The following is a 25,559-nucleotide window of genomic DNA, read 5'->3' as shown; positions in this document are numbered from 1 at the left end:
CACGTCCATGATGACCTCTACCATGGGCAGATCGATCACTACAATCACTAAATTGGGCAGCTAGGGCCTATCACTCAACAGAAGGCTCACTCGATTCCTCAACTCTCAGATACCTATGTTCTTGAGAAAATACCTCATCAAGGAAGGAAAGAGACTCTAACCCGATAATTTGCTGATGTATAGGGAGAAATGCTGGCCCAAAAGCATCCAGAAACTGAACAACACGCAAATCCTGCTGATTCTTGGCCAAGACAGCGGCATCGATAGTGAATTGCAAGTACATAGCATAAAGTCACATAATCAGAAATGGAATTGTCTCCACGCTTCAAATTCTGGAGTTTTGATTACACGTCACAGATCCTAGTCAAGTTATTTACTCCCGAATATAAGGTTTCAACTCGCTTCCAAATGTCTTTGGACGATCTGGGTGCAACTCGGGTTGGGTTTAGGCCAACCCGACCCCACCCTTTTTTCTAATCCAAACCCGACCCAACCCAATTTCCATCCCAACGTGGTTCAATCCGAGCCGAGCCGAGCAACCCATTTTTCCGACCCGAACCCTACTCAACCCGAGTTCAACCCGACCAACCCGAAATTTTAAGTTTACAAAAAAAGATTTTCATAAAAAATGCCAGGTTGAACTCGGGTCGGGTTGCTCAAACCCTCAACCTGAACCCGACCCAAACTCAACTAAGGTTTGGAAAACTCAACCCGAACCCGACCCGAACTCAACCTGACTTTTTTTTTCGGGTTGAACTTGCCCCGAGTTACACCCCTACGATCTGAGAGATACATCATGGGACCAGCAACTTTGGGTTCCATACGATTCTAAAGAAGAGTCTTGATCACAGCATCTTCCTATGTCCACTTCCCATACGACTCATCCTCACTATCAGGTGGTCCTCTTCGATATACTCAACCTTTCCTCAGGCAGGGAGAAAGGTTTTAACAGCCATTCGCCATGGAAGATAATTCGATCCATCCAATTTAATGGATGCCATTTGAATATTCTGAATCTCCATAGTTGATGAACCAGTAGAGGCATCCATAAACTTGCTGCCCTCAAATAATCACAAGTCACCAGTCACAACCAGTCACAACCGACACCAAAAAAGAATCATTGGAGTCACTCCATAGAACGAATCAAGAGAGAGAGAGAGAGAGAGAGAGAGAGAGAGATGTTGATAGGGGATGCCGAGCCTCCTATTCATAAGGACACCAACACAACACCATTCGAAATGATCAACGCACCAAAAAAACTCTATATCCAAACTTCTAGGGCCAAAAAAAGAATGTATAGACAAATCAGAGACTTACAACATCAAAATATCGGTGTCTGAGGCTTACATCATCAAGACGATGAAGTTGACGGTGACTGGCGACAATAGACTCACTATTTACTGCCTTCAGACAAGCCTAGAAAACTAGGGTAACTGTTCACGTGAACAGTGCAACAGTATTGTTCATACGGTATTGTTCATGTAGACAGTAACTTTTTTTTGAAGTTTGGAAGAAAAAAAGTGAAAGCGGGAGAAAAGAAAAAGAGGCCATGTTGATGAAACCCAAGGGCTCTGATACCATGTTGATGACGGAGGAGAAAAGTTGAGAGAGAGAGAGAGAGAGAAGTTAAGAGTAAAAAATCAGCCCTCTCACAAAATATGATATATATATACTAGGGTTGTACAATGAGACTAAAATACCCTTAGACGGGCACAACTACTTAACCCTTCCGACATATTTCAATAGTTTACAAACTTATTAAAATTGATTCTGGTATAAAAAATTATATACAGCTTAAATCAAAACCTTGGAATTACTCGATGCAGTTTACCTTGAAGTTCTTTGAATGCAGAATATCTTCCAGTGATCCACTCTTTTGCTGGTCTTATCTGCTGTAGTATTTTCTTTTCAGCATTAATCAATTTTTTTCATATGTTACTTTAACTTGCAGGATATCATAAGTTTGAAAGTCACAGCTCAGTAAACTGGTTTATGATTTAGTAATTTTAGTAGAATGCTTTTTATGCTATATCATGCAGTATGTAGTGTTCCTTTTTCTTTAGTTTTTCTGTTTATATCACCCTGTTGTGGGTTTGATGGGTTTTCTTACACGAGTATTTATGGTACTGTTATAGCTCTGTGGGGTTTCTACCTTCATGCAAGAAATGCTTGAAACAGCATCAATCTTGAAAGGGGCTACCGATAGGTCACTGATAATTATCGATGAGTTGGGCCGTGGTACATCAACTTATGATGGCTTTGGTCTCTCTCTCTCTCTCTCTCTCTCTCTCTCTCTCTCTCTCTCTCTCATGTACTTGCGCTATTTCTTAAATGGCAAATGCACCACCTGTATTTTTTTTTATCGAGCAAAAAACTACATTTTATATCTTAAATAATAACACTACCATCTTTTGTGCTGTTAAGTGTTGCATGTTCTTTAGTAGCTCCATCTATCATTTTACGTTGCAGATCATGTATTACAGTCCTCATTTATCATTGCATAAGATTGTATTATTATTTCGTATTTTCCTTGCTTTTAGATACATAAGTTATATTCCATTGTTTTCTGTCTATTGTACTTCCAATCTTTCTATGTCTGCATAATTTTTAACTATATATCAGTTATTTTACTGTTGTACTATGATATTTATTTTTGTGGGGTAAATCTAGGACTGCATATATTCTGGGTTTTTCTCCTTGGTGGTGTAATTTAGGACTGCAAAGAAGTTGAGGAACGAAACTCAACATCCTTCGAAGAATCACTAGTTATATTTACTATAAGAATTTACGACAGGCTTGATACATGAACTTGTTCTTTAGTACTTCCTGTCAAGTTGGGGTATATGTTCTGTTCATCGGTTGATTTTTAGAGAGACAAGAATGAAAAGATGAGCTCAATCAATACTAGTCACAAATAAGAATGGAAGCTGAAGAAGAATAGGGCTAATCCTTTCACATGAAAATGGAGAATGAGAAGTCAAGTTCCTCTACTTGTCTCTCCTTATATTTATAATAAATTATTGAGCCAATTACAAGAATACCCTTTTTTCATGCATTGAAGTTGTATGGATACACTTGTTTACAAAATGTTAACAGAGAGATTGGAGAATGAAAAGTTATGTGTTAGGTCTTTTCCCTAACACACACACACACATATATATGAAAATAATATGAAAAGACTATAATGCCCTTAGGCTACATAAGCTTATTCTAACACTCCCCCTCAAGCTGGAGTATGAATGTCATACATGCCTAGCTTGTTACATAAATCACTCAATCGAACTCCATTCAACGGCTTGGTAAACATGTCTGCAATCTGATCATTCGTTCGAGTGAACTCGGTTTGAATTTGAGCTGTCCGAATCCTGTGACGAATAAAGTGACAATCGACTTCTATATGCTTAGTTCGTTCCTGAAATACCAGATTCATAGCTATGTGAATGGCTGACTTGCTGTCCCAGGAGAGGGACGCAGGTGAGGAGTATGAGAATCCAATCTCTGACATAAACGATCGTAGCCAAATTAATTCACAGCTTGTGTAAGCCATAACCCTGTATTCTTCTTCTCACTGGATCGTGATACAACGTCTTGCTTCTTGCTTTTCCAAGAAACTAGATTTCCACTTATGAAGGTACAATAGCCATTAGTAGATCGCCGCTCAGCAAGAGATCCGACCCAGTCTGCTTCAGAGTATCCCTCAATTCTCAAATGGTTATGCTTCCGGAAGAGAAGACCCTTTTCCCGGGAGCTTTCTTTAGATACTTCACTATCTGAATCACTGCTGACCAATGTGATGTCCGAAGCGCACTCATATACTGGCTAACCACACCAACAACATATGCAATGTCCGGACGAGTGACTGTGAGATAGATCAACCGTCCTACTAACCGTCTGTATCGACCAGGATCTTCTAGTGGCTCCTCCTGATCATGTGAAAGCTTGACATTCGGATTCATAGGAGTCTGTGCAGGTTTTGCCCCAAGAAGACCTATTTCTTCTAAAATATCAAGTACATACTTCCTTTGGGACAAAGATAGCCCCTTTTGTAAAAATGCCACTTCAATGCCTAAGAAGTATCTCAGAACACCAAGGTCTTTTATGCTAAATTCATTCTGAAGGAAATCTTTGAGGCATTGTATTCCTGCTTTGTCATTCCCTGTAATAACAATGTCATCAACGTATACAACCAGGAGAATCAGACCATCATTGCTTCGAGAGCTGAACACAGAATGGTCTACAGCACATTGTTTCATACCAAATCGTAGGATGGCCTCACTGAATCTCCCAAACCAAGCATGAGGAGATTGTTTTAGACCATAAATCTCCTTTCTTAGCTTACAGACGGTATGCTGCAACTCCCCCTGAGCAACAAACCCTGGTGGTTGCTCCATATACTCCTCCTGCAAATCACCATGGAGGAACGCATTCTTGATATCCAACTGATATAGTGGCCAAGACTGATTCACGACCAAAGAAATCAATACACGGTGTAGACACCCCATTTTGCTCTACCTTAATCGATAAAGAAATTAGGGTTTGTTTTCCGTCGGTTTTCCAATGTCTTTCTTTCCCGCATCCGTTTGTTACATTTCTAAATATTTTTGGTCGTTTCCGTCGTGTTTCGTATTTTCCCGCTAAATGTTGAGAAGGATTATTCAGAAAAATCTAAACCAGAGAGAATTGGGACCCGTTTGGTGGGCCCGCATTGGGTGCTTCGATTAAATTTGGATCGAGAAAGTTGGACCCATTTGGTGGGGCCGCATGATGCATTTTGATTAAATTTGGACTCGTTTGGTGGGCCCGCATTGAACATTTGTTTAAAATCGAATCAACCGAGGGCCCACATTGTGGGGCCCGCGTTGTGGGGCCTCAGTGGGGCCTCTTGTGAGGCCTCTTATGAAGAGCAATGATGGTAGCTCTCCACTAAGAAACATGATGGGCCCTCCACTAAGAGCAATAATGATGGACTCTCCACTAAGAAACATGATGGGCCCTCCACTAAGAGCAATAATGATGGACTCTCCACTAAGAAACATGATGGGCCCTCCACTAAGAGCAATAATGATGGACTCTCCACTAAGAAACATGATGGGCCCTCCACTAAGAGCAATAATGATGGACTCTCCACTAAGAAACATGATGGGCCCTCCACTAAGAACAATAATGATGGATTCTCCACTAAGAGGGACAACATGATGAGCTCTCCACCAACATATCTCTCTCTCTCTCTTTCTCTCCCTATATATATCTCCCTTCCCATCCATAAGAGGGAGGAAAAAAAAGAGAAATTTATCTTCCATTATCTCTTTCTCTTCCATTATCTCTTCTAATCACTCCCTCCAATCCCTTTCCTCAATATATTCTTCCATCCCTCTCCCTAATATTCTTCTTCCATTATCTCTTCACTCCCTCAATCACTCCCTCTAAACACTCCAGAGAAAGCGAAAGACGGCGGAGCGGATCGGCGGCGGCAGGATTTTTTATATTTTTTTGGATTGGGCGGAGATCTTCACTACAGGTAGGTGCATTGTTCTCAAAATATTTCTGTATTTTTCCGAATTTTTCTGATTTTTTCCGCAAATTGTGTTTTAAAAATGGAAAACTCTTCAAAAAACATCTTTTGACGAAGAAAAATTAAATTATATACCAAACAGATTCTAAAATTAATGAAATTTCGTGGGAACATAATATGTTACTGATTCATTTTACCATGAATTTGTAAAGATTTTTGGAGTTTATTTGGTATATTATTTAATATTTTCTTTGAAACTTATCAGATTTTAGGAGAATTGTTACTAACATCAGATCATCATTAAAATTCATAAAATTTTTACAGTAGTCTTATCTTCCATATTACTTGTTACTGTAAAAGTTTCGTGTGATTTGGATCTGTTTTAATATGGGATGTAGTGTTAATTTATAATCTGGTCTGGAAATTGTAAAATCCGAAATTGGTAGTAAATAATTTCTACAATTCATGAAAATCTCACTGCATGCTATTTTGATTCATATAGTATTTCTGTAGAAATTTCATAGAATTTAGAGTTATATTTCTACTAGTTTATGTGTTAATTGTGCAATCTGGACATTTAATGGTTTAATCAAGATTAAATGTGAATTTAATGTAAAAATATGCAAAACTCATCCTGTAAGCTACATACATTTTCATCTTGCTGCTGTAGAAATTTCAAATCATTTCGAATTTATTTGCAACAATTTCACTTGTAAAACCGCTCATATGCTTAAAATTGATAAAATCCATGGAAAATTCGAAATTAATTGAAAATCATATAAAAATTCCTAAAGAACTTTAAAATTCTGTCACATGTTCACTCCTTAATCCATTGAAACAGAAATTTTAGGATCTTTAGATTTTCCTGGAAAAATGGCCAGTGCATCCATAATCGTATCCCAATTGCAACTTGATCTTTGACAATTTGAATATTTAAGTTATAGCATGTTGTTGGCTCCGAGGTTATTGTCCACGGAAATCCTGAGATTCTGCCAGGCAATAAGATGCTATAACCTAAGTATTAAATTGCACAAGGAAAGAGCGCACGATTCCCTCCTTTGGATGCCATTCAAGGCCGAAATTGGTGAACCCTAGAACCATTGGTAATCCTTAAATGTCTAGAAACTGAAAATCTTCGAAATCTGAAACTCATTAACTTCGAGAACTTAAATCGATTTATCTTGTGTCTTTCGGAACCATTGGATTATGGTTTCCAATCTAAGAACCATTAGAGCCCAATTTAGGAACACTGGTGTCGTGCCGTGTCCTAGGTTTTAGGGAGTCCTAGAGTTAGGAGTCCAGCCTCATCACGGACGCTTGCTATGAATAGCAACCGTACCATAGGTCTAGTTACACTAGTCACCCGATCTTTCCCTAGGACAAGCCTAGTAAACTAGGATGTAGGCAAAACCTGCATTAGTCTAAGGGACAACTTGCATTCAGATAAGAATCATACAGCATCTTAGATGAAATCCTAAGATAATAAAATCCTCAACTTGAATTAAATAACTACTTTTAAAACTGTTGAAACAGTCAAATCCGTTTAAGTCGGTGTCCTAGTTGAGTTAGGCATAAGTAGCTTAGCTTAGGTGCACCGAACTACGTCGACTCTGATCCCAGTGAGGCTTGGGTACGTAGGCAGCTTGGATGTCTGACGGCATACCACCCGCGAGTCGGCACCACAACAAATTGTGGTGTTTTGTATATTAATTTTCTTGTAAATACTTAATCAAATCAGTTAGGGTTTTCCATGAAATTAGAATTCTAGGAGAACTTTCACTTAGAATGAATCCAGACAAATTAATAAATCAAGATACACATCTAGGATTCACATTGAAATTAGATTCTAGGATGCATGTCACTTAGTTCGCACATTAACATAGAGTTGAATGAGCCATTTAAAATAAATTTAAAAGAGTTAGCTTTTGGAATCGAAGACCGATTATCGGACAAGAATGGTGCATGTGGTGGATAACTCCCCATACCTTCCATTCTCGTAACCAGGTAGCGAGTCTAGATTTCTGGTTAATTATGGGTCCTAGATCCCACATCTAGGTGGCGACTCTGTCAGTCTCTTTCGTGTGGAATTCGGATTGCCTTAGTGATCCCAAGTCCACAGGAAAGACGAATTCAAATCAACAAATAAAATGCACACGCCAATCGCGTGGGAACGAGAGACCAAAGGAGAGCGCGCGCGCGGCTCGCGCCCCACGCCCCTCTCGCGGGATCATGTCCCACAGTCTGGCGACTCTGCTGGGGACCACCTAACTTCATTAAAATTTCAAAAGATAATTCATTTGAATTTAATTTAACTGGCTCATAAAAACTCTATACTTGTTAGATTAGTTTGTCTCGTTTTATTTTCTCATCACATTTTACTCGAACTTAATTTAACAAAACCTGAAGGCATCATAGATTGCGCGAACTTATTGCACACACTTACATCACTTGCATCTAAACCCTTGCATTTCACATGCACACACGTCCTATTTTAGGAACCCGGAGTGTTATCTAGCATGGTTGACTGGGATTTCATCACCTGGTGCCTCTGTGCTAGAGAAGCATTCCACCCTTAGCCTAGTACCTTTATGGTGCGTAAACGGATCTCTTGTTCACGTACTGATACGCCGGACACTGGTACAGTATATCGAACATGGATTCGCGCTAAGGGGACTCTTGGCCTTACCCCTAGATTAACCCACACATGCATGCAGTATACGAACACATGTGCACCACATGTGTGAGCCTAGTTTAGGATATCTTACCCATTTGTGTCTAGATTAGGCCGTAGTCCATCTTCCAATGGCTACGATCGGTCCTAGGTACACAAACAAAGTCATGAGTCGAGATCCTCTCTCCACTCCGCTAGATTAGGATTAGGGTTGATGCCTTCAGGTAACACTGTTAAAATGTGCGAAGACTAAAAACTTTTCCTTTGGGGTTAGGATATAAATCCCATCATTTCCAAAGATCTCATAGGATTAGTCATTCATGATCTATCCGTTGAAAGCAATCTTATACTATCTCATCTAATCTCTTGATCGTGCGTCTTTCATTCTTCTGTCATACGATTCGATCGTATCTTCATGCCATCCCCTAACTGGCAGGAGCAGAATCTCACAATCTTTCGATTATGCAATCTCATGATCTGATCATGCCTGGTCCAGATGATCCAATCTTGCTTGTACCTTTGGTCCTTTCTTACTCTAAGGGCAACCTTTTTCAAGAATATTTTGCTAAGTCCTTCAGAGTTCACTATCATAATCCTTGAACTAGGGGCATTCCCCTATGCGAATCAGTCATCATGGTCAGTACAATTGTTGAGTCCGGTCTTACATTTCAAGGTCAATGCCTAGTCCAGGCAAGATATCTTCTGCTTCTCTTTTTTATTTAGAGTTGTGAATCCTGAGAATGTTCAGGATAGGTCGTCAGATGTAATAGCCTTTCCTTTAAATAAAATTTCAAGTTTCAATAGTTCACTTGTGTCTGTTTCTTAAGTATGCTTCTGATCTTAAAGTAAGACTCCCTCCTCAAATGAGGATAAAATTGGCGAAACTCCACTTGAGTCACAACAATTACTTGAACAAGAGGAGGAGCGCCAATCGCAGCCTTTCAAAGATGAAATTAAAGTGGTAAACACTGGCACTGAAACCTTGATCCAGTAAATGCCGATTGAAAATACATTACCCTCTGAAAAGTGTGAAGAATTGGTAAACCCATTTTGAGGATAAAAAGATGGTCCGGTAAGTGTTACCATTAATGCCAAGAGAAAGACCCAGATAGAAGGTTCAAGAAAGAATGAAGTGAATATCATATGCTATGCAAGGGGCATGGAGTGGAAACAACTTTCATATTACCAATCAATGACCTTGGTTCTCAAATTCATAACATGAAGCCATCAAATTCGAGATAAGAAGTTCAAGAGCAAGCATTGAAAAGTGATCATCAGATATCAAGAGTTACAAATCCATAGATGGAGGATGTCGAAGAACAAGTTTCGCTCTATGAAAGTCGAAGGCACGTATTAGAATCTTGAAAGAAGAAGATTTATTATCTCTTACCTGGAAATGCCGTCAAACTCCGTAAAAAAAAAGAAAAAGAAAATAAAAAAATAAATAATCAGTACCAGAGGGACTCTAGTAAACTAGATCGACTCCCAATCTGAACATCGGAAGGCCTCCTTTGGCCGAATAAATCCCAAAATCAGAACCCAACGTCAAAAGAATACTGGTTTGCAAACCCTTCGAGCCTAAATGAAATTTTCTTGAAAACCCATCAAACTAGGGGCATTCGCCCCGAACTACGCGAGACCTGATCCCTACACTGGGGTACGTAGGCAGCTCGGTTAAACTGAGTTCGGTCAATTCAAAAAAGAAAAGCAATTCAATCAATCCAAAAAAAAAAAAAAGAAATTCAATCCTTTCAGAAAAAAAAAAGGGGACAAGTTCCTAAAGAAGAGAAGTCAATTATTCCAGAAAGAAGAAAAAAAAAAGAAAAATCAATAAACTTTCGAACAATTTATCTTCAAACTAGGGGCATTCGCCCTGAACTATACACGACCTGATTCCTACCTTGGGATATGTAGGCAACCTATTCACAGGTTCGGTCGAAATCTTTGTTGAACCTTAAGCCATTCTTTGAAAAGCCCTATCCTACCTATAAAGTCCTTCCGGTGTTCAGAACTAATGATCTAGGTCCCGAAACAAAAAAAAAAATGATGATGAATAAAAAAAAATGGAGTTTGAAGATCTGCTAGACTGAAAACCTGAAAGGGCAGTTTAGGCAAAATTTAAGATCATTCCCCTGTTAAGTTGAAAACCCGAAAGGGCAGCTTAGGCAAAAGCTAAGGGGATAGCCTGCTGAATCGAAAACCTAGAAAGACGGTTCAGGCAAAAGTTAAGGCTACCACGGTCCGCCAAGTTAAAAACCCTGAAGAGGTGACTTGGTCACGGTAAGAGAATCATTATAAGAAGGCTACAGCCAGTATCAAGACTGAAGATCAACTGAAGTTCAAGCAAATTTATAAGAAGGTTACAGCCGGTATCAGGACTGAAGATCAATTGAAGTTCAAACAAATTCAAGTGACATCCTCAAAACTGGGGGCATTGGAGCTAAGCAATCCTAGGAGTTGTAATTAAATCATTGAGGCATTACTGTTTTAAGGAAAAAGTCCAGTGTTTACCAATTGAAAAAAATATTCCTTGAAAGGATAGACTTACCAAATAAAACGTTAACTAAGTCAGAAGCATTACTGTGTCTGTCAGTGTAGTTAATCAATCGTTGTTATTCTATGTTCACTCCTTTAGAGCTCCTCAATCCTTTGAGTAGTGCCTTTTATCTAAGTTTTCTATTTAAAAAGAGTCAATCGTCATCCATATGTCCAAATGATGCAACTGTCTCGGTGAAGGAGGCCCGGCCTCGTCAGCTCCCTGCGATTGTACCTGAAAGAGCTTGAGAATCTAGTCAAACAGCTTCATTTCAAAGATGATCAACTCAGAAGAGTTCAGAAGTAGAAACATCAGAAAGCCCAGCTTCCGTAAAAAGATCATACCCCAGGAAGGCATCTTAAGCTTGGAAGAGCCTCAGATGCAATGATGGTCGAGCCAATTTCTCAGAAAGATGAACCGTTAAAATTCAGAATTTCCTTCCAGTTAGTTAAATACTTTCCTGGTCAAGAAATGTTTATCTAAACACCTATCAAGAGGCAAGTCCCACTTTTCCATGATTATATCCAAGAGAGCCGTTGTTCTAGATTACCAATTTCAAGTGTCTTGTTCAAGGTTTCAGTCATCCAAATCCCCAAAGACAAGACCAGCAGTCTCTTTGAGAAAAATCTTGTTAAAGTTTCATAAAAGTGTTTCTAATCCATTCTTGTTAGTAATGGTTCTTCGGTTTGCCGTTTCATCATTCGTCAAAGTCCTAGTTTCCGATATCTTTGTCAGGCACGATCTATAACATCCTCGATTTCATTAAGTTCAAAAAAATCAAAAATTCATCAAATCCAATCCTATGTCAAATTCAAGTTCATGAAAAATCTCTAAATTCTTCGTTATTGAATTCATCAATCAAAGCTATCTTGTTTCTTTGAGCCTGTTTGTGAACGGTGCCTCTTTTCTCGAGTCCATTTGTAAATGGTCTCGTCTTCTCCTTGAACCCGTTTGTGAACGGTGTCTCATTTTTCTGAGTCCATTTACGGTCTCATGTCCTCCTTGAGCCCGTTTGTGGACGGTGCCTTATTTCTGAAAAATCAAAAATTCATCAAATCCAATCCTATGTCAAATTCAAGTTCATGAAAAAACTCTAAATTCTTCGTTGTTGAGTTCATCAATCAAAGCTATCTTGTTTCTTTGAGCCCGTTTGTGAACGGTGCCTCATTTCTCGAGTCCATTTGTAAATGGTCCCATCTTCTCCTTAAGCCCGTTTGTGAACGGTACTTCATTTTCTGAGTCTATTTACGGTCTCATGTCCTCCTTGAGCCCGTTTGTGGACGGTGCCTTATTTCTGAAAAATCAAAAATTCATCAAATCCAATCCTATGTCAAATTCAAGTTCATGAAAAAACTCTAAATTCTTCGTTGTTGAGTTCATCAATCAAAGCTATCTTGTTTCTTTGAGCCCGTTTGTGAACGGTGCCTCATTTCTCGAGTCCATTTGTAAATGGTCCCATCTTCTCCTTAAGCCCGTTTGTGAACGGTACTTCATTTTCTGAGTCTATTTGTGAATGGTCTCATATCCCCTTTTGAACATCATACAACTATGATGTCTCATTTCCTTGGAATCCGTACAAATACGAGATTTCATTCTCTCAGAGTTCATACAACTATGGTCTCTTATCCTCTTTGAACATCATACAACTATGATGTCTCATTCCCTTGGAATCCGTACAAATACGGTATTTCATTCTCTTCGATTCCATACAACTATGGTCTCCTATCCCCTTTGAACATCATACAACTATGATGTCTCATTCCCTTGGAATTCGTACAAATACGGTATTTCATTCTCTCCGAGTCCATACAACTATGGTCTCATTTCCTTGGAATCCGTACAAATACGGTATTTCATTCTCTCCGAGTCCATACAACTATGGTCTCTTATCCTCTTTGAACATCATGCAACTATGATGTCTCATTCCCTTGGAATCCGTACAAATACGGTATTTCATTCTCTCCGAGTCCATACGACTATGGTCTCCTATCCCCTTTGAACATCATACAACTATGATGTCTCATTCCCTTAGAATCCGTACAAATACGGTATTTCATTCTCTCCGAGTCCATACAACTATGGTCTCTTATCCCCTTTGACCATCACACAAATGTGATGTCTCATTTCCTTGGAATCCGTACAAATACGGTATTTCATTCTCTCCGAGTCCATACGACTATGGTCTCTTATCCCCTTTGAATATCATACAACTATGATGTCTCATTCCCTTGGAATTCGTACAAATACGGTATTTCATTCTCTCCGAGTCCATACAACTATGGTCTCATTTCCTTGGAATCCGTACAAATACGAGATTTCATTCTCTCCGAGTTCATACAACTATGGTCTCTTATCCTCTTTGAACATCATACAACTATGATGTCTCATTCCCTTGGAATCCGTACAAATACGGTATTTCATTCTCTTCGATTCCATACAACTATGGTCTCCTATCCCCTTTGAACATCATACAACTATGATGTCTCATTCCCTTGGAATTCGTACAAATACGGTATTTCATTATCTCCGAGTCCATACAACTATGGTCTCATTTCCTTGGATTCCGTACAAATACGGTATTTTATTCTCTCCGAGTCCATACAACTATGGTCTCTTATCCTCTTTGAACATCATGCAACTATGATGTCTCATTCCCTTGGAATCCGTACAAATACGGTATTTCATTCTCTCCGAGTCCATACGACTATGGTCTCCTATCCCCTTTGAACATCATACAACTATGATGTCTCATTCCCTTAGAATCCGTACAAATACGGTATTTCATTCTCTCCGAGTCCATACAACTATGGTCTCTTATCCCCTTTGACCATCACACAAATGTGATGTCTCATTTCCTTGGAATCCGTACAAATACGGTATTTCATTCTCTCCGAGTCCATACGACTATGGTCTCTTATCCGCTTTGAATATCATACAACTATGATGTCTCATTCCCTTGGAATCCGTACAAATACGGTATTTCATTCTCTTCGAGTCCATACAACTATGGTCTCTTATCCCCTTTGAACATCATACAACTATGGTGTCTCATTTCCCAAAAATAAAATTAAAAAAAAAAAAAAAAAAAAATCATCAAATCCAATCCCCAATTCAAAAAAAAAAAAAAAAAAATCCTTTCCTACGTCAAATTCAAGCTCATGAAAAATCTCTAAATTCTTCAAGCCCGTTTGAGAACGGTGCCTCTTTTCTTTGAGTCCATACAACTATGGTCTCTTATCACCTTTGAATATCATACAACTATGATGTCTCATTCCCTTGGAATCCGTACAAATACGGTATTTCATTCTCTTCGAGTCCATACAACTATGGTCTCTTATCCCCTTTGAACATCATACAACTATGATGTCTCATTCCCTTGGAATCCGTACAAATACGGTATTTTCATTCTCTTCGAGTCCATACAACTATGGTCTCTTATCCCCTTTGAACATCATACAACTATGATGTCTCATTCCCTTGAAATCCGTACAAATACGGTATTTCATGGTCTCTTATCCTCCTTGAGCCCGCTTGTGAAAGATGTCTCATTTTCTTTTTTAAAAAAAAAAAAAAAAAAAAAAAAAAAAAAAAAAAAAAAAAAACCGCTTGAGAACGATCTTTGTTCTTTCTGTTCGGAATCCATTCGAAAGTGGTATCTCATTCTCTCGTTGCCCGTTTGTGAACGGCACCGCATCAGGATTTCTTATTATGTTCTAATTCTAGGATTTCATTTAGGGCCTTGCATTAGGTAGTAAATGTTTGCGTCTAAGTTCCGTTTGTGTAGAGTCTTTTGTCGATTAAAGCTACGCAAAATGGCTCTGTCATTTTGACTTTGGTATTCGATGACTACGTCATCTCTACCAAAGAGGGGCATCTGTAGACACCCCATTTTGCTCTACCTTAATCGATAAAGAAATTAGGGTTTGTTTTCCGTCGGTTTTCCAATGTCTTTCTTTCCCGCATCCGTTTGTTACATTTCTAAATATTTTTGGTCGTTTCCGTCGTGTTTCGTATTTTCCCGCTAAATGTTGAGAAGGATTATTCAGAAAAATCTAAACCAGAGAGAATTGGGACCCGTTTGGTGGGCCCGCATTGGGTGCTTCGATTAAATTTGGATCGAGAAAGTTGGACCCATTTGGTGGGGCCGCATGATGCATTTTGATTAAATTTGGACTCGTTTGGTGGGCCCGCATTGAACATTTGTTTAAAATCGAATCAACCGAGGGCCCACATTGTGGGGCCCGCGTTGTGGGGCCTCTTGTGAGGCCTCTTATGAAGAGCAATGATGGTAGCTCTCCACTAAGAAACATGATGGGCCCTCCACTAAGAGCAATAATGATGGACTCTCCACTAAGAAACATGATGGGCCCTCCACTAAGAGCAATAATGATGGACTCTCCACTAAGAAACATGATGGGCCCTCCACTAAGAGCAATAATGATGGACTCTCCACTAAGAAACATGATGGGCCCTCCACTAAGAGCAATAATGATGGACTCTCCACTAAGAAACATGATGGGCCCTCCACTAAGAACAATAATGATGGATTCTCCACTAAGAGGGACAACATGATGAGCTCTCCACCAACATATCTCTCTCTCTCTCTTTCTCTCCCTATATATATCTCCCTTCCCATCCATAAGAGGGAGGAAAAAAAAGAGAAATTTATCTTCCATTATCTCTTTCTCTTCCATTATCTCTTCTAATCACTCCCTCCAATCCCTTTCCTCAATATATTCTTCCATCCCTCTCCCTAATATTCTTCTTCCATTATCTCTTCACTCCCTCAATCACTCCCTCTAAACACTCCAGAGAAAGCGAAAGACGGCGGAGCGGATCGGCGGCGGCAGGATTTTTTATATTTTTTTGGATTGGGCGGAGATCTTCACTACAGGTAGGTGCATTGTTCTCAAAATATTTCTGTATTTTTCCGAATTTTTCTGATTTTTTCCGCAAATTGTGTTTTAAAAATGGAAAACTCTTCAAAAAACATCTTTTGACGAAGAAAAATTAAATTATATACCAAACAGATTCTAAAATTAATGAAATTTCGTGGGAACATAATATGTTACTGATTCATTTTACCATGAATTTGTAAAGATTTTTGGAGTTTATTTGGTATATTATTTAATATTTTCTTTGAAACTTATCAGATTTTAGGAGAATTGTTACTAACATCAGATCATCATTAAAATTCATAAAATTTTTACAGTAGTCTTATCTTCCATATTACTTGTTACTGTAAAAGTTTCGTGTGATTTGGATCTGTTTTAATATGGGATGTAGTGTTAATTTATAATCTGGTCTGGAAATTGTAAAATCCGAAATTGGTAGTAAATAATTTCTACAATTCATGAAAATCTCACTGCATGCTATTTTGATTCATATAGTATTTCTGTAGAAATTTCATAGAATTTAGAGTTATATTTCTACTAGTTTATGTGTTAATTGTGCAATCTGGACATTTAATGGTTTAATCAAGATTAAATGTGAATTTAATGTAAAAATATGCAAAACTCATCCTGTAAGCTACATACATTTTCATCTTGCTGCTGTAGAAATTTCAAATCATTTCGAATTTATTTGCAACAATTTCACTTGTAAAACCGCTCATATGCTTAAAATTGATAAAATCCATGGAAAATTCGAAATTAATTGAAAATCATATAAAAATTCCTAAAGAACTTTAAAATTCTGTCACATGTTCACTCCTTAATCCATTGAAACAGAAATTTTAGGATCTTTAGATTTTCCTGGAAAAATGGCCAGTGCATCCATAATCGTATCCCAATTGCAACTTGATCTTTGACAATTTGAATATTTAAGTTATAGCATGTTGTTGGCTCCGAGGTTATTGTCCACGGAAATCCTGAGATTCTGCCAGGCAATAAGATGCTATAACCTAAGTATTAAATTGCACAAGGAAAGAGCGCACGATTCCCTCCTTTGGATGCCATTCAAGGCCGAAATTGGTGAACCCTAGAACCATTGGTAATCCTTAAATGTCTAGAAACTGAAAATCTTCGAAATCTGAAACTCATTAACTTCGAGAACTTAAATCGATTTATCTTGTGTCTTTCGGAACCATTGGATTATGGTTTCCAATCTAAGAACCATTAGAGCCCAATTTAGGAACACTGGTGTCGTGCCGTGTCCTAGGTTTTAGGGAGTCCTAGAGTTAGGAGTCCAGCCTCATCACGGACGCTTGCTATGAATAGCAACCGTACCATAGGTCTAGTTACACTAGTCACCCGATCTTTCCCTAGGACAAGCCTAGTAAACTAGGATGTAGGCAAAACCTGCATTAGTCTAAGGGACAACTTGCATTCAGATAAGAATCATACAGCATCTTAGATGAAATCCTAAGATAATAAAATCCTCAACTTGAATTAAATAACTACTTTTAAAACTGTTGAAACAGTCAAATCCGTTTAAGTCGGTGTCCTAGTTGAGTTAGGCATAAGTAGCTTAGCTTAGGTGCACCGAACTACGTCGACTCTGATCCCAGTGAGGCTTGGGTACGTAGGCAGCTTGGATGTCTGACGGCATACCACCCGCGAGTCGGCACCACAACAAATTGTGGTGTTTTGTATATTAATTTTCTTGTAAATACTTAATCAAATCAGTTAGGGTTTTCCATGAAATTAGAATTCTAGGAGAACTTTCACTTAGAATGAATCCAGACAAATTAATAAATCAAGATACACATCTAGGATTCACATTGAAATTAGATTCTAGGATGCATGTCACTTAGTTCGCACATTAACATAGAGTTGAATGAGCCATTTAAAATAAATTTAAAAGAGTTAGCTTTTGGAATCGAAGACCGATTATCGGACAAGAATGGTGCATGTGGTGGATAACTCCCCATACCTTCCATTCTCGTAACCAGGTAGCGAGTCTAGATTTCTGGTTAATTATGGGTCCTAGATCCCACATCTAGGTGGCGACTCTGTCAGTCTCTTTCGTGTGGAATTCGGATTGCCTTAGTGATCCCAAGTCCACAGGAAAGACGAATTCAAATCAATATTAAAATGCACACGCCAATCGCGTGGGAACGAGAGACCAAAGGAGAGCGCGCGCCGGCTCGCGCCCCACGCCCCTCTCGCGGGATCATGTCCCACACACGGATGGACGAAATCTTTGCCACTGGAGAGAATGTCTCAACATAATCAATCCCATAAATCTGAGTAAAGCCCTTTGCAACAAGACGGGCTTTTAACCTCTCAACAGAGCCATCAGGTAGGTATTTGACGGTGAACACCCACTTACATCCGATTACCTAAGCACCAGGAGGAAGGGAAACCAACTGCCATGTTTGATTTTTAGTCAAGGCATCCATCTCAGCCTCCATAGCTGCCTACCATCCTGAATCAAGCATAGCCTCTCGAGCAGAGCGAGGAATAAAAATCGATGACAAAGATGAGATAAATGCGGTATACAAAGGAGATAACCGAGCATAACTTACCGCATCAGAAATAGGGTGATGAGTGGTACGAGAACGAGTACGGCTCGCAATGGAGGCATCAGGAGAGTCATCAACCTGAGCATCATCATCAGAGGATGAGCGTAAAGACGGACCTGCTTGCTGAGAGAAGATGGCAGGACATGAAGGCTCAACTGAAATAGTAAAACACTTGCGAGTATATAACTGTACGGGACGCTGAACCTGATCCGGTGGCAAACTTGGAACCGGGACCTGATCTGGTGGCAAACTTGGAACCGGAACCGGCAATGGCAACGGAGGAGGAGATACCGATAAAGAAGAGGAAGCAGGAAAATAGGGAGTATCCTAAAAAAAAATAGACATCAGCACTGATAAATGTGCGGCGAAGCTGGGGACTGTAGCCTCGGTAACCCTTCTGGGTTTGTGAATAACCCAGGAAAACACACTTGATTGCCCTTGGGGCCAATTTATCAAGTCCTGGAGTGAGATCCTGAACAAAGCAAACAGACCCAAACACCTTGGGAGGTAATGAAAACGGATCCCTAGAAGGGTGTAACACCGAAAAAGGGGACCGATTGCTAAGAACTGAAGAGGGTAGACGATTAGCCATAAAGCAGGCTGTAAGCATAGCGTCAGCCCAAAAAGGTTTGGGAACATGCATCTGATACAGAATGGAGCGAGCTATATCTACAAGATACCGTATTTTTCGCTCGGCAACACCATTCTGTTGTGAAGTGTGGGCACAAGACGACTGATGAATAATTCCACGACTAGAAAGAAACTCCTGAAAACCTTGCCGATCAGAAAAATACTCACAGGCATTATCAGTACGTAAACATTTGAGGGAACAAGAGTATTGATTTGTAATTTCAGCATAAAATAAACAAAATGTAGAAAACACCTCTGAACGATCCTTTATTATATAAAGCCAGGTCATCCTGGAAAAATCATCAACAAAAATAACAAAGTACTTCCCACCTAACATAGAAGGAGTACGACATGGACCCCAAACATTAGAATGCCCTAACTCAAAAGGACTATTGACACAACTAACAGAACGAGATGGGTAGGAAACACGATGATGTTTTCCATACTGACAGGACTCACAATGAAAAGGACTAATAACATCAGAAACAACTGGAGAACGCTGCAGACTCTCATAAGAAGGATGTCCGAGTCGGCAGTGCCACATAAAGGAATCTGCTGAGGTACTAAACGCCGTGGGAGTGATAGCATCATCCAGGTAGTAGAGGCCAGCTGTCTCATGCCCCAAGCCAATCTTCTTCTCAGTCGCAAGGTCCTGAAAAACACAATAAGACGGAAAGAATGTTACTGAATAGTTAGGTGATTAGTAAGCTGACTAACAGAAAGCAGATTGCAGGGAAAAGTAGGAACAGAGAGTACAGATAATAAGGAAAAGTGGGATGTGGCTGTAACAGTCCCAATGCTTGAAATAGGACATCGAGTCCCATTGGCCAAGGTGACCGTCTTAGTAGGAGCAAAAGAAGTAAAAGAACTAAGAAGTGTATTGTTACCGGTCATATGATGAGAGGCACCAGAATCAATGAGCCAGGAATCGGAGTGGCTAATGGAGCAAGATGAGTTGCTACCTTCTGTGGCAAGTTGAGCTGCCGGTTGTTTCCCTTTCTCCTGTAGGCGCAAAAGTGACTCATACTCAGTCCGAGAGACGACCATGGTGTTTGAGGTAGCAGAAGTAGGTGCAGCAGGTGTCTCAGAAGCGAAGTCGGCGGCTCGAGTGGGACGCAGCTCGGGATGTAGATCGTAATAGAAATCAATAGTGTGACCTCCATGTCACAACGAGTGCAATAACTGGAGCCACGACCCCCAGAAGTACGGCCTCCCCCTGAATCTCGGCCAAAGCCACGGCCCTGTCCGCGACTACCACGACCCCGATCACGAGCGCCCCGAAAGGAACCAGACTGGGCAACAAAGGCAGACTGATCGCCAGCAGACTGATCGCCGGCAACAGAGATAGCCGTATCGATACGTAGAGCGCGTTGAACGCGAGAAAAGATCTCATTCAAAGATGGGAGCGTGCCTAACCTAAGGATCTGCTGGCGAAGAGGGACAAACTCAGGCCTTAAGCCATCCAAAAAACGAGTAGTACGGAGCTCATTCTTCTGTTGAGCCAATACCGTAAGGTCGGTGGACGGTGGATGATAAATATGAATCTGCTCACAGAGACCAACAAAGTCCGAATAGTACTCAGCGACGGTCTTATCGCCACGCGAGATTCGAAAGAAGTCACTGTAAACATCAGTAATCCGCGTGAGATTGTTGCTGCCGGAATAGAGTGTCTCAGCACGCAACCAGACTGCCCGGGATGTATCCAAAAATAGCATGTGGCTCGCAATCTTTGGCTCCATACTTTGACAGAGAAGAGATTGGAACTGGGGCATCCTCCTGACTCCACTTATCATACCCAACATCTTTCGGATTCGGAGCATCTGTAGTGATGAAACGTAACTTGCCCTGACCTCGCAGATAGAGAAACAGAACGACTCCAGGCAGGGTAATTAGCACCATCCAACTTAATGGATGTCATAGAGGTCACCGGGAGCAGAACTGAACCAGTGGCAAAAGCTGATGGCAAGGCCATAATAAACACCAAAATTAAAAAAAAAGGATGTCGGTGAAGCAGACCGAACAACACACACCACAACATTCACAGACACCCAAAGAAAGGGAGCCAAATATAGGCAAGCAAATCACCACAAAGACAAACAATCAGAGGGAAAAACCACAAACATTCAGCGGAGGAAGGACTCTGAAAGAATAAGCACGAAGCCCCATACTTGTGGAACTACAACGAAACATAGAGACAAAGCTCAAGTCATGTTTACAGAAAGGACGTAAATCCCCTCGCGTGGGGGAAAAGAAAGAAAATTTTCGGTGAGGGCTTACCTGGAAACCCAGGAATTGGGGGGGGGGGGGGTGCTGCAAATCAAAATTCTAGAAGCAAATTTTTTTTTCCCGTGAAAGTTATATATGTCTGGGAGGGGCGAGCGGCAGGAAGAAGTACATCTTCCCAACTTTTAGATACATAATTTATATTCCATTGTTTTCTGTCGATTGCACTTCTAATCATTCTTATTTCCGGCTGTAGACACCCCATTTTAACCGAACCCTAAACCATCATTTTGAATAAAAATTCCATCAAATAGATGAATTAGTGTCCCAAATTTCACCCTAGAGTAGGTTAGGATCCCAAGTAGGTCCCTGTAAAATTTCATCGAAATCGGACAAAATTTGCCTAATAGGATGAGTCGAGTTAGAATTATAGTGCAAAAGGTTAGTGAAATATCTTGTAACCCAGCCAGTTTTTACACTCGAGCTAGGAAGGGGTTGAATCATACATCTTGGGGGTTGTCCAGTAAGAAAAAGGACAAAAGACAAGAAATAAATATCTCATGCAGGGAGTGTCCAGTAACTAAAAGGGGGTAGATCATTTAACATAATTTTTCATTAAACATCTTGTGGACCACCCTCATGGGGCAAAAACAAACTAAATTCACCAAAGGGGGGGTGTCTACTGTTAAGAAGAGGGGATGAAATATTTGTGATTTCTATAAATAGAGAGCACAGCTCTCTCATTGGGGGGATTTTCTCATTCTCGTTGGAAAATTAGGACAGAGTGAGAGAGAGAGAGAAAGAGAGAGAAACCCTAGCTTTTTTCCCTTCTTCATCTTCTTCGATCGTTTTCCGGTTGATATTCCGGCCAGATCTCTTCTCCGGCGAGCTCAAACTTTAGCAGATTCCTAAGATCATCTTATGCTTCGATTATCTTCCATTTAAACCTATGTCAGATCTAATTTTTCACCTACTTGAATCCCTAACTCATTCTAAACCCTAGATCAATCTACTGTAAAGCTTAGATTTCATCTTCATCTCCATGTTGAAGATGATCAACAATGAGGATTTATAAATATAGGATACGGGTACGTTGGGCCTTCGGAGGGTGCGGGTACGCCGTCATCCTCCCAATGATGTTTGGGTGCGTACTCGGTACACACCCAGGGAGTACCTAGGCGCACCCGCACCCAATACGCACCCGACACAGGTGCGTGGGCCTCCAGAGAGTTCCCGTGCTTCATAGTTTTTCATGTCTCTTCGTGTTGTCTGGCTTTATGCCTTATCTCTTCGTATTGTCTTGATATTGTCCTCCTTGTCTTGTCTTCTCCGGGCTCATGTAGTTTCGCCCAAGGGGGAGTGTTGTTGTGCTCCCTAGTCAGTCTTTGTCTTCTCAGCTTTATGCCTTATCCCCTTTTATCCGAGCAATGGCTTCGATGGATATGGCTTCCATATCCATCGTTGGCCCGACTCTTACAGGTGACTGTCTTTTCCCGTCAACCTCTCTTTTCCAGGCGATGGTGTTCCCATCGTTGGTCGGCTCCTCTTTAGACGACAAGCCAACAATGTTCATGACGTCCACCCTGTCTGCAGATAATGGTTTCCCCATCGTTGGTTGGTTATCTTCTCCCTCCTTGTCCGGACGATGGCTTCCATATCCATAATTGGTCGACTATCTTACTGGCGACAGTCTTTTCCCGTCGACCTCTCGTTTCCGGACAATGGTTTTCCCATTGTTGTTCGGCTCTTTTCAAGCGACGGTGTTCATACCGTCGACCTAGTCTCCAGACGATGGTGTCCCCATTGTTGGTTGGTTTATCTTTTTCCTCATTTTCTTCTTGTCTTCAGGTGACGATGTTCATGTCGTCGACCTAGTTGCCAGACGATGATTCCCCCATCGTTGGTTGGTTATCCTTTTTTTTTCTCTCTTTATCCCTTCACTCCAAGCGATGATTTTCCCGCCGACCTTGTCTCCGATGATTTCCCCATCGGTTGTTATCCTCTCACTTGGCGTTGTGCTGCTTCGTTGATGTTCGTTGTGCGCACTTTTGGTGTGCCCCTTTTGCTTGCTGGATCGTATTTGTTCCTTGCATGGCGCCTCGATTGCTCGTGATATGCAGATCTGTTCGCCGTGCTCTCCTTCAGGGGGGAGGCCCTGTTTGATCGCTCTTGCTGTTTTGCTACTTTAGGGGAGCTGCTCTTTTTAATGGTCATTGATCTTGATGCTGTTATTGTAGCCGCTGCTACCCTTTTTAGTATTATGCTTTCATTAAATATTCACCACACCAGCTTGAGGAGTGTTATACCAAGCTGGATGTGTATGGGCTTATTGTACTCTTTTGATGTGTTGTCTTTTTATTGTACTTTTTAGTTGTAGTTTTTTGTAGCAAGCTGGAGCTTTATAGTATATACACTCCAACTTGAGGGGGAGTGTTGAATAACATGTATTAGGGGTAGTTTAGTCATTACTTATAGTGTAGAGGGTATTGTAGTCATTGTACATTGTTGTCCTAGTTTGGGCCTATATATACATCATTTAGATGTGGAGCTCCCTAGTGGAGACTCTCCATCCTTCACTTCTCTTCTTTATCCAGTCTGGAGGGTCCAGATGCGGTTTAAATACATTCAAACACATCAATGTTTACCCTGCTTGAACCTAAGCCTACCTGAAAGTCCTTTTGGTGTATTTTAGGCCCAAGTTTGTAGAGAAACAGAAAAATAAAAATAAAATGATGGAGTCTTAGACCCCACTAGACTGAAAACTCGCAAGGGCAGTCTAGGCAAAAGTTAGGGTTATTCACCCGCTAAGCTGAAAACCCGGAAGGGCAGCTTAGGCAAAAATTAGGGTGCAGAGCCTACTAGATAGAAAATCTGCAAGGGCAGACAGTCCAGGCAAAATATAAGGCATACGGTCCGCCAAATCGAAAACCTAGAAAGGCAATTTGGTCATGGTACACTCATGTATTTCTATTAAGAGAGAAGAAAGGTACAAAGACAAATATGCCCTTAGTCATTCTACATATTTTAACACTCCCCCTCAAGCTCGAATGCATATATCATGCATTCCTAGCTTGTTACAAATATCACTTAGCTTTACTCAACGACTATGTAAATATATCAGTCAGCTGATCCACAAATCGAGGGAACATTGTGCATATCTCCCCCTTTTGGATTCTCTGACGAATAAAATGACAGTCCACCTCAATATGTTTCGTTCGTCCATGGAAGACTGGATTGGTAGCAATATGGATTGAAGCCTTGTTATCACTGTTAAAGTATAAAAGATAAATAACGCCTTTCTGCAACATCTTAAGCTTTGGAGAAGTTGGTAAGTTAACATGGTATCAGAGCCAAAGGTCTCGAGTTCAAACCTCTCTCATAGCAAAAATCCACATGCGATGGTCGGCCCAAAGTGGGACCACATGTGCCACGTGTTTGCCAAGTGGGCCACACGTGCGGGGGAGTGTTAAAGTATAAAAGATAAATAATGAATTTCTCCAACAGCTCAAGCTTTTGGAGAAGTTGGTAAGTTAACAATCACAATACAACTGAGAAGGCGAAGAAGGAATAATACCAATCTCAGACAAAAGTGAACGCAGCCAGATGAGTTCTGTACTCGTGTGGGCCATGGCCCTGTATTCGATTTCCGCATTGGACTTGGCTATGACGTCTTGTTTCTTGGTTCGCCACGACACAAAGTTACCTCCTACAAGTGTGCAATACCCAGTGGTTGATCTCCTATCTGCTAGAGATCCATCCCAATCTGCATCAGAAAAACCTTCAACCCTCATATGAGCATGCCTTTTAAACAACAAGCCTCTCCCTGGAGTGCTTTTCAAGTACTTGAGAATCTGGACTACTGCAGCCCAGTGAGAGGTGTACGTGGGGAGCTCATATACGGACTAACTACCCCTACAACATGTGAGATGTCTAGCCCTGTGAGAGTTGTACGTGGGGAGGTCATATTCGGACTAACTACGCCTACAACATATGAGATGCTAGTCGAGTGACTGTGAGGTATATGAGCTTACCAAGTAGTCTCCTATATCTGCCTGGGTCATCCAACAAGTTCCCCTCTTCTGGAATAAGCTTCACATTAGGGTCCATGGGTACAGATGCAGGTTTCACTCCAAGATTTCCTGTCTCATCTAATAAATCCAACACATACTTTCTTTATGATAGAGAGAGACCTCGAGAAGAATATGCTACATCTATCCCAAGAAAGTACCTTAGGCGACCCAGATCTTTGGTAGAGAACTCTTTTTGTAAGAAGCTCTTTAATTTCTGCCAATTACTGCCAGTGATGATAATGTCATCAACATATACTATCCACAATATACAACCAGCGGCAGCCTGATGACTGAAAACTAAATGATCTATGGCGCATTTCTTCATGCCAAAACGCATGACAGCTTCACTGAACCTCCCAAACAATGCTCGGAGATTGCTTTAAATCGTAGAGAGATTTCCACAGGCGACACACAGAGGACATCTTCCCGTGAGCAACATATCTTGGAGGTTG

At 40.6% G+C, this 25,559-nt stretch overlaps 2 protein-coding genes across 2 annotated transcripts in view; one reads left to right on the top strand and one right to left on the bottom strand.

Annotated features, from left to right (window-relative positions):
* The first annotated feature begins 15,216 nt into the window (after positions 1-15,216).
* The window catches only part of LOC143862196 (DNA mismatch repair protein MSH2-like), a 43,468-nt gene continuing 33,125 nt past the window's right edge, over positions 15,217-25,559 (top strand). Inside the window, exon 1 of the mRNA XM_077373207.1 lies at positions 15,217-15,613. The gene's annotated coding sequence lies outside the window, so the exon portion shown is untranslated. The remainder of the gene's footprint in view (positions 15,614-25,559) is intronic.
* Positions 18,080-20,553, bottom strand: LOC143861305 (uncharacterized). The gene is made up of 4 exons (XM_077372239.1): positions 20,070-20,553; positions 19,571-19,971; positions 18,621-19,466; positions 18,080-18,511 (listed from the first exon to the last, which is right to left on the bottom strand). Exons 1-4 carry the CDS (start codon positions 20,551-20,553, stop codon positions 18,080-18,082), a joined length of 2,163 nt encoding a protein of 720 aa, XP_077228354.1.

This window comes from Tasmannia lanceolata, unplaced genomic scaffold, assembly GCF_043159265.1.
Source record: "Tasmannia lanceolata isolate RefF3 unplaced genomic scaffold, GAP_Taslan_0.1 ptg000037l, whole genome shotgun sequence".
Classification (NCBI taxonomy): Eukaryota; Viridiplantae; Streptophyta; class Magnoliopsida; order Canellales; family Winteraceae; genus Tasmannia; species Tasmannia lanceolata.
This window is presented reverse-complemented; position numbering and strand designations above follow the sequence as displayed.

What these genes read in the sequence shown, in the direction of transcription:
- LOC143861305 (XM_077372239.1), bottom strand. Translation starts at nt 20,553, where the DNA reads ATGGAGCCAAAGATTGCGAGCCACATGCTATTTTTGGATACATCCCGG. An exon ending in CCCACTTTTCCTTATTATCT is followed by an intron (nt 19,467 to 19,570) that starts GTACTCTCTGTT and finishes TGTGTTTTTCAG; the next exon opens with GACCTTGCGACTGAGAAGAA. An exon ending in TTGATAAATTGGCCCCAAGG is followed by an intron (nt 18,512 to 18,620) that starts GCAATCAAGTGT and finishes ATTTTTTTTTAG; the next exon opens with GATACTCCCTATTTTCCTGC.